Source organism: Triticum urartu, chromosome 4A (genome assembly GCF_056163025.1).
Source record: "Triticum urartu cultivar PI428250 chromosome 4A, HENAU_Tu73, whole genome shotgun sequence".
Classification (NCBI taxonomy): Eukaryota; Viridiplantae; Streptophyta; class Magnoliopsida; order Poales; family Poaceae; genus Triticum; species Triticum urartu.
In genome coordinates, this window is record NC_141876.1 from 341,065,924 (window position 1) to 341,073,924 (window position 8,001).

At 45.1% G+C, this 8,001-nt stretch overlaps 1 protein-coding gene across 5 annotated transcripts; it reads left to right on the top strand.

Moving 5' to 3' along the window:
* Positions 1-238: 238 nt before the first annotated feature.
* LOC125551386 (uncharacterized) lies at positions 239-5,382 on the top strand. Of its 5 annotated transcripts, XM_048714599.2 has the most exons (7): positions 239-964; positions 1,056-1,108; positions 1,200-1,271; positions 1,720-1,865; positions 3,290-3,346; positions 4,299-4,416; positions 5,147-5,382. In XM_048714599.2, the coding sequence occupies exons 1-7, from the start codon at positions 853-855 to the stop codon at positions 5,168-5,170; spliced, it is 582 nt and encodes a 193-aa protein (XP_048570556.1). In that variant the 5' UTR covers positions 239-852; the 3' UTR covers positions 5,171-5,382. The 5 variants fall into 5 exon arrangements, with proteins under 5 accessions (XP_048570556.1, XP_048570553.1, XP_048570558.1 ...); XM_048714596.2 differs by having other exon boundaries at positions 4,299-5,341; XM_048714601.2 differs by lacking the exon at positions 3,290-3,346 and having other exon boundaries at positions 5,147-5,341.
* Positions 5,383-8,001: the final 2,619 nt, after the last annotated feature.

The following is an 8,001-nucleotide window of genomic DNA, read 5'->3' on the forward strand; positions in this document are numbered from 1 at the left end:
ATTATTCCTAAAAACTATAGTCAAATTTGCTGACACAATGAGAAGTTTTGTTTTCAATTTTTTCAGGTCATAATAAAATAGCTAACATGATTTAACACCTTAATTTTAGTCGATTATAATCAATTTAAATGGTCAAAATATCATATATGTATACTGCGTTCTGATTGATCCAGGAGCCTGTCACGCGGATCGTGCATAAATCACGGTCGGATGGTACTGGATCCAACGGCCCGCACCTCACCCTCTCACCCACCCACCGCGAGCTACCCCGAAAAAGAAACCCACCACACGCCACTCCTCTCCCTCCCCGCGCAGTGAACCCTAGCGCTCTCACCCTCTCAGCCCCGCACTTCCTCCTTCAGAATCTCGATGCGCCGCCGCCCAACCCCACTCCCTCCCTCTGGATCTCGACGCGCCGCCGCCCCCAACCCACTCCCTCCCACGTTGTCCACCGGCGTTCCCCTCACACTCTCACCGCTCAGCCCCTCGGTGGCGGCACCCTCCCCATCATGATCCCCGCTTTCCCTCAAGCGTCGCCTCTCCTTCTCGCTATCCCCCAACCCCGGCAGTGACCTCGTTTCCCTCAACAGCCAGATCCCGCTCACGCTCACATCGGGCTCCTCATCGTCCTCCTCGACCTGCTCCACCCGCCCGCGCTCCTCTCCAACTTCCTCCGTGCCGGGGTCCACCACGCCTCCACACATAGCCTCCTCAACTAGGCCAGGGGCTTCCACTTCCAATTCCGCACACAGCAGCAACTCCTCATCCTTCCCCAATGCTTCCGCCTCCGATCGATCCCACCAGAGCACCACCACCCGCCGACGCCGCCGCGCGGACCGGAGCAGAGCGCCGATGGAGGTGGTGAAGAGCCTCCTGAAGCCGAAGCCGACACCACGGCAGCAGCTGCACGAGTGGCAGCGCCACCTCCGCAACGAGGGCCGCAACATCGAGCACCAGATCCGAGGTTCCCCTCCCCTCCGTCCCCAATTCGATCCAATCTAGGGCTCTAGGCCTTCAACTGGTTGCTGATTGTTGGTTTTGGGGCCGGTGCACAGACGTGCAGAAGGAGGAGAAGAAGGTGGAGAAGGCCATCCGAGACGCCGCCAAGGTACCTACCTACATATATACTCTGCGCCATGGATCGATTTGGGCTGATTTACGGATTTGGTTTCCTCTGCTGGTGATGCTTGTTCCTGAAGGCGCTGCCAAGGAGCTCTACAAGAACAAGGCCCGGCTCAACTCCATCTCCATGCTCCTCGGCAAGATCATCGGTAATGGACACCGCCTGCATCGTATCTATCTTTCTAGATAGCATTCAGTATGGTAACATTTAGTAATTTACAGCTGCTGTTCATGATGCTATTACAAACTCTGAAATCTGGTACTTTAGTCAAATGTGCTTCCTTTCTGAACAATTGTGCACCTTGGCAAGCTCGTCGGTAGCAAACAGTTTCTACTGGCCTCGTATCATTCTATACTAGTATGGATAAATAGCATCCAAGTTTGTTGTCTACTGACCTCTACTAGTGTCTTGAATTGCTTGGGAATGGCCCGTCCTTCTGGACATGCAGTTAGTCTGAATCTGTTTTGGTAGCTAACATGCCTCGTCCTTCTGACTACCTACTTGCTCAATTCATGGCACTTGAGAATATTCATGTTCTGTTTTATCCAATGCTTATATGCTTTATGCTGATGAAAAATATCTGACCATGGCGATAGGATGTTGCGACCGATGGCCTGAATAGCAAGATCCACATGAAGATCTTGCTGAAGTGGATGTGGGGCAGGAGGATCATCAAGCTCTCGTGCACGCAGCGAGGAGCTGCTCTTCGCCTCGCCTCGCCTCGCACAAGCGACGTCGTCAGGTTGCAAGCAAATATTCGTGTCTGCTCTTTCACTAGTGTCGACCCTTGCTTTTGTTGCTAATAATACACGCATGCTCCACAACTAATACAGAAGATGCATTTCCATCCCATCTAGTAGGTGCTGACTCGATGCAAACAAATAAAATATAATTAGTAGGTATTATATGCTGAACGATGCTAGCTGCTGTACCAATGTGATGTTGCTTGCTTGATTGATGATTACTTGTCATTAACTAGAAAAAAGAAGAAGAAAAACCTGGTCTATTTGATTTGATGAGAATCCTGTATCCCATTCATTAGACAACTAATACTACTACTTGTATTTGCATGTTTGCTTGCTTGCTTGTAGCACTATCAAGTGTGAGGAAATTCAGTACTAGGATGTGTGGAGCGACATGAATTCGTTGCTACCGTGGTATCTGTATTCCATTGTTCAGATGATTGGGCCATGGAAGTTATGCATGGTAGCATAAAAGACGTCTTCCTTCTTAGCCTCTAGGCTGGCGTAGTTTGCCTGTTCTTAGTGTAGGTAGCTAGATAATATCTACCTCGGTTTTCATGATGCTCTGTATGGTTGCCATGTTTAGAATATATCCACCTCCTTGTTGTGATTGCAATAACATGATTATAGTATGTTAAGTAGTTGCTAATTTAGAATTCGAGGTGAAATGCTTGGAACATCTGTGTATACATGCAGTATGCATCAGCTCAGCTCAGTGACATGCTCTTTATTCCAGGATTTGCCTTGGGATGTGTACACATCCGTAGTTTGTTGCAATGCATGGACAAGTTCAGTTGATATGTTAATGTGTACACATCTACATATCTGTAGTTCGCTGCAACATATGCACATGTTCAGTTGATATGTAGATGTTCTTGTGCTATGTTCCTGGACTAGCAAGTGCCAAGTAGAACCATGTCATTTAGGCTGGTTTGTGCTGGGATCAGAGGATGAGATTGTCGTTCCATTGTGATGAAACTGAGTTTATTGACGGTCCAGTGCTGATCAGATACAACTTCAGTGCTAAACATATTCATAAGCAACATAAATTTGTTGCCACCATGTTATCTGTATTCCTTTGCTCAGATGATTGGGCCCTGGAAGTTGTGCATGGTAGCATACAATACGAGTTTCTTTATATCCTCTAGTTTGGTTTCAGTTTGCTCATTTTTAGAATATGTCCAGCTCCTTGTTGTCATGATTGCAATACATATTAATATGTAAACCACTTGCCAGTTTAGAACGCAAAGAGAAATGATTGTACCAAATGGATGTGTATGCAGTATGCACCACTTCGGTTCAGTGACATGTTCTGATTTTTGCTCAAGATTTTCTTGTTGCTTGTGAAGTTGGTAGTAATGCACCTGCTTTAACTTTTGAGATCTTTTTAATTAATGTAAGTATGGATGAATTCTTATTACAGTAAGACACGTGGTATGGGAGCTGGGCGCAAGCTCAAGACCCACCGCAGGAACCAGAGGTGGGCTGACAAGGCATACAAGAAGAGCTACTTGGCCAATGAGTGGAAGAAACCCTTCGCTGGATCTATACATCAGCTCCCATGATATTGCATTAGCTATAATCTGTACTACTAAAAGAGGAGTATAAACTAGAGTAAATTTTTCAGCCGTTATCTTTGTTTTCTTTTGGGCTGATGCTCTCCACTGGAGTACAGCTGGGTACTGCATCTCTTTTTGCATTCCTTGTTTAGTCAGTGCTTGAACATTTTTTAAAAGATGAATTGGAGTACTCCTGGAGAGCAGTACATGGAGTATAGCTGTAACTTCTTGCAGTATAGTTGTAGCAGTCCATTAAGAGTAGTTTTGCATCAGTAGAATTGGGAGTGTGATGTGGAGGTAAGAGTGGAGTCTCTACTCTAGAAAGAGGGCTCCGACTCGCTGTTTAGCTCATTTGATTTCTGTGGTTTCCAGTTTAGTGTAGGAACACAGCAATGTGGCTAGAGTTTGATTTTCAGTCGGCATAGTCTGCCTATGCTACTGATTTGTTGCAGGTAATAAGAATTTGTAGGTTTAGTATGAACGTTGCTTAATCCATTGGATGGCCTTTGGCTGGTTTAGTTGGTATCTAGTCTAGAATAAATTATTTTTCCCATTTTTTGTTTCCTTGCTGGACATGTCATGCATCAAGTGCTGATGCTGCTGTTTACTACTCCCGCCGTAAAGAAATATAAGACCGTTTAGATCACTACTTTAGTGATCTAAATTCTCTTATATTTCTTTACAAGAGAGTGCATGGTATTATTGCTAGCTATATATATGCCTGCTACTGATTGATGCTCTTGTGGTTAGGATTCTACACGTCGAAGTGATGCTTTTGCATTGTTTTCCTTCCTCATGCACTTGCAAAATATATGTTATTCCCTTTTCGATTTGACCTCAAAATTTCTGACTCCTCCTATCCGTGTGCAACAGCGATGCTTTGGATTTCATTCATGCAGCAGAGGACAAGGGCTTCATGGCCAAACAAGGCGCATGGTGCTCGCAAGCGACGAACGGAGGCTGTTCGACATCGTCTACACAAACCACCATTGTGATCTCCTCCCTTTGCTATGCTACAACCATGCTCTGTTTCATGTGTCAGTTAGGATTTCGATTTTTTTTTGCCGTGGTTGAGTCCTTGCCGACTGTTGCGTTGATGATCAAGTGCTGGTGCTTCATTTGGCAATTTGATTTGCTGCTGGTAATTAGTAGTATTAGAGTGCCGTTGGTTTATTAGGATGTGGCTGAAACCATTGGATGGCCTTCCTGGACATGTTCGATTTTTTTTTGCCGTGGTTGAGTCCTTGCCGACTGTTGCGTTGATGATCAAGTGCTGGTGCTTCATTTGGCAATTTGATTTGCTGTTGGTAATTAGTAGTATTAGAGTGCCGTTGGTTTATTAGGATGTGGCTGAAACCATTGGATGGCCTTCGTGGACATGTTATCCAGAATTAGTACTTGTCCCATTTTTTGTTTCCTAGCTGGACATGCTATGGTTCAAGTGTTGATGATGTCTAGTAGTAGTTTGCTAGCTATATACCTGCTACTGATTGATGCTCTTTTGATCTCCTGGAATTATATTATACTATATCTAGTGTTCTTGTGGTTCTGTGAAGATGCATCACAAACATCCAGGTCTTTGAAGTTGGCTGAATCTGTTGCTTTATCATATATTTGGTCCATAAATCTACATTTCTATGAGATCTCTTTCAATATTTTTTTGATAGTCCAGGAATAATAGCGACTCTAATGCTAGTACCTATGTGTTCACTCTTTTACAGGAGCTCCAGGTCTACGAAATTTGAAGTTTGAAGCCGTATACTCAGCGAAGAGTTGTCTCTTATGTTTGACTGTAATAGATTGTAAATATTGTAATATTGTAACAATAGGCATATTGGGGATGTAATAGACTATGTACATATTGTAGTAGACTTAGTGTTATTTGATGAACTACATTTGTACTATTCTGTCTGAAATATTGATTATGTATGTGATTTGAAAATGTGTGGAATGGAAACATGACTTGTGGGACCCACTTATGAAAATAATCTGAGCAGTTTTGAAATCTTTGTCAAGTGGGCCCAATGTGTGAGATGATGACAAGTGGGATCAGCTCCAAAATATAATGGCCCAAACAATGTTAAAGGCCACGACCTAGAAAAAAAGGTTGAATTGTTGGTCCAGGCCCAGGTAGCTAAAAAATTGGTAGAATTTTTGTATATAAATGGGCTGAATTGTTGGGCTTGCCCATGTAAAACACCTAATCAGACCAGGCTGAATCTTGTTAATGACCTTTTCAATTGGACGCAATTTTGCCACATCAGATCCGACATGGCCTGGGCGGACAACCAGTGACCAAAACAAAAGGTTATGAGTTCAACGATCTTTTGTTTTGGTCGTAAACGTCTACGACCTTCTCACAGAGAAGGTCGTTAATTTCAGTTTATGACCGCCAGCTTTTGACCTTCTGTTTTTTGTCACAAAAAGGTCACAAATGAGAAACAATGACCTTTGAGTGACCAATAGTAAGGTCACAAGTTGACATATTTCTTGTAGTGTAACTGCAGTAAGAGACCGTCCAAAATCTGAATCTAGAAGTTTGTCTAGCACTTATTGTTTGCAACTAATCGACATGAATAATTGGATATCATATCAAATGAGTAAGAAAGACAAGTAAAATTGTGAACAAACCTGGCCGGCAGTACTAATCTGGGTCAATGTAACTACGACCAACAATCCAAAATGACTAGTGTCTATTCCTAGGGCCAGAATTTTGAAACCCTGTGAACTTTACAGGTACTAAAGATTACTGAAATACATCTGAACAATTAAGTGTAGGTAGCACTCAGCACACAACAAACCCTAATGACAGTCCTGCCTAATGAGTAATGAATCAATTAAAAAATGGGTGATGAGGAGTGGCTGCTGAGTGTTGAGGATGTATCTCAGGATAAATCGGGTTGGCTTAGTGGGTGCTGCATGTGTGAGCCCTGAACGGACTGGGAAGGTAGGCACGATAGCGCGCCCGGGCAGCGGTGACGCTGTTGGGCGAGCGGATCCTGACCTCCTAGAGTCATGCCGTCCGGGGATGGCAAGTCGCCGTCGAGGCAGGCGGCTGGGGGCGAGTAGAGATCGGAAGCGCGCAACAGAACAGAGGGGAATCGGGGCCTGGGCCGACCCAAAATCCCAGGGTGGGCCGCGGCCCACTGTGGGCACCTTGTAGAGATACAGACCCGAGCGGCGAATATGCATTTTCAAAACTAAATTAGGAACATTTAGCTGACCAATTAAACGACTCTTTTTTAATAATATTAGATTCATATTCGAACAACCAAGCTTGTTTAGCTTGATGGGTGGAGCAGTGCTATTATGACACGAAGCACGTATGCTGATCGTATAGTGATCATAAAAGGGGAAAGCTCTAAGCATTTTTTTGAGTAAAAGAGGGTTTCCCCTCCGATTTCTATTAAAGAAACCACCACGGAACCAACATGATCAATTAAACCCTAAGCATGATCAATTAAACCCTATTATGACTGTGCGATGGCAGATTTAAAGCTGGAAACCGGGGAAATGCTATTTAGCATCCATTGTTTGCTTCGAACTAAGAACTAAATTCTAAGAGCTGAAAAAGAAAGTACATTAACCAAGTTACGATCTATTTTCTGGTTGAGATCAAAAAGTTGTGGAGATTTGAAGTACCACCTCTCTTTCGGCGCTGTGTAGGCATCGAGGGTGCGATGTTGTCGGTGGCGTTGTAGTAGTTCTACGACGGTAGATGGGTGCATCGGGGGATAAGTCCCATTGCGGTGGAAGAGAAGGTTGTGTGAGCACCCTCGGCAAAGAGGACGACGGCGCCGATGAAGCGTGAGGACGCGATGCAAGGCTCTTGGTCCGTCGCCGTGGATGAGAAACATCCATCTCTAGCAAGGGACAACGCAGTCATGGTAGGCGCTCCGACATGGTGGAGGACGGTGGCAATGGATGGGGTGGAGGACGGTGGCGATGGATGGGGTGGAGGACGGCGACGATGGATGGGGTGGCGGACGGAGGAGCCTGGTGTGGGGATGGTGGTCTAGCGCGGACGGTGTTTGAATGGGAAAATGGATTGAGAGGTACGGGGAGCCATGTTTTTGGGATGTGCCTGTCTAAAATATGGGAAAGTTACGAACTTAGCCCCCGTTTAAAATTTGGACGTTTCGTCGGTTGGGGATAGGAGGGTAATCTCGCATCTCGCAAATATTTGCCCAGAGCAATTTCAGGCAAGGAGAGGGTGTTTTGGCGCCCATGATTGGCGCCCACGGTGTATGAACAGGGCTGACAGGTAGGGCGGTTGTGTCACGTCTGAGTGAACTTACAAACCTGCCCCTATTGAAAATATTTGCCTACATCGATTTCGGCCGAGTCAAGTTTGTTTTGCCCTCCACCGTGTATGAATGGGGAAATGGAGGGAGAAACAGAGGTCTTTTGGACGAGCTTGAATCAAATGTGTTTTTCCGCCCATGTTTGGCGCCCACCGTGTTGGAATGGGCTCAGAGATGGTCGGGTCACGTCTAATTGAAGTTACTAACCTACCCGTATTGAGAGCAGCGGAAATAGGGCCGATGGATTGTCCGTGTAAGGGGTAGATAGTAAT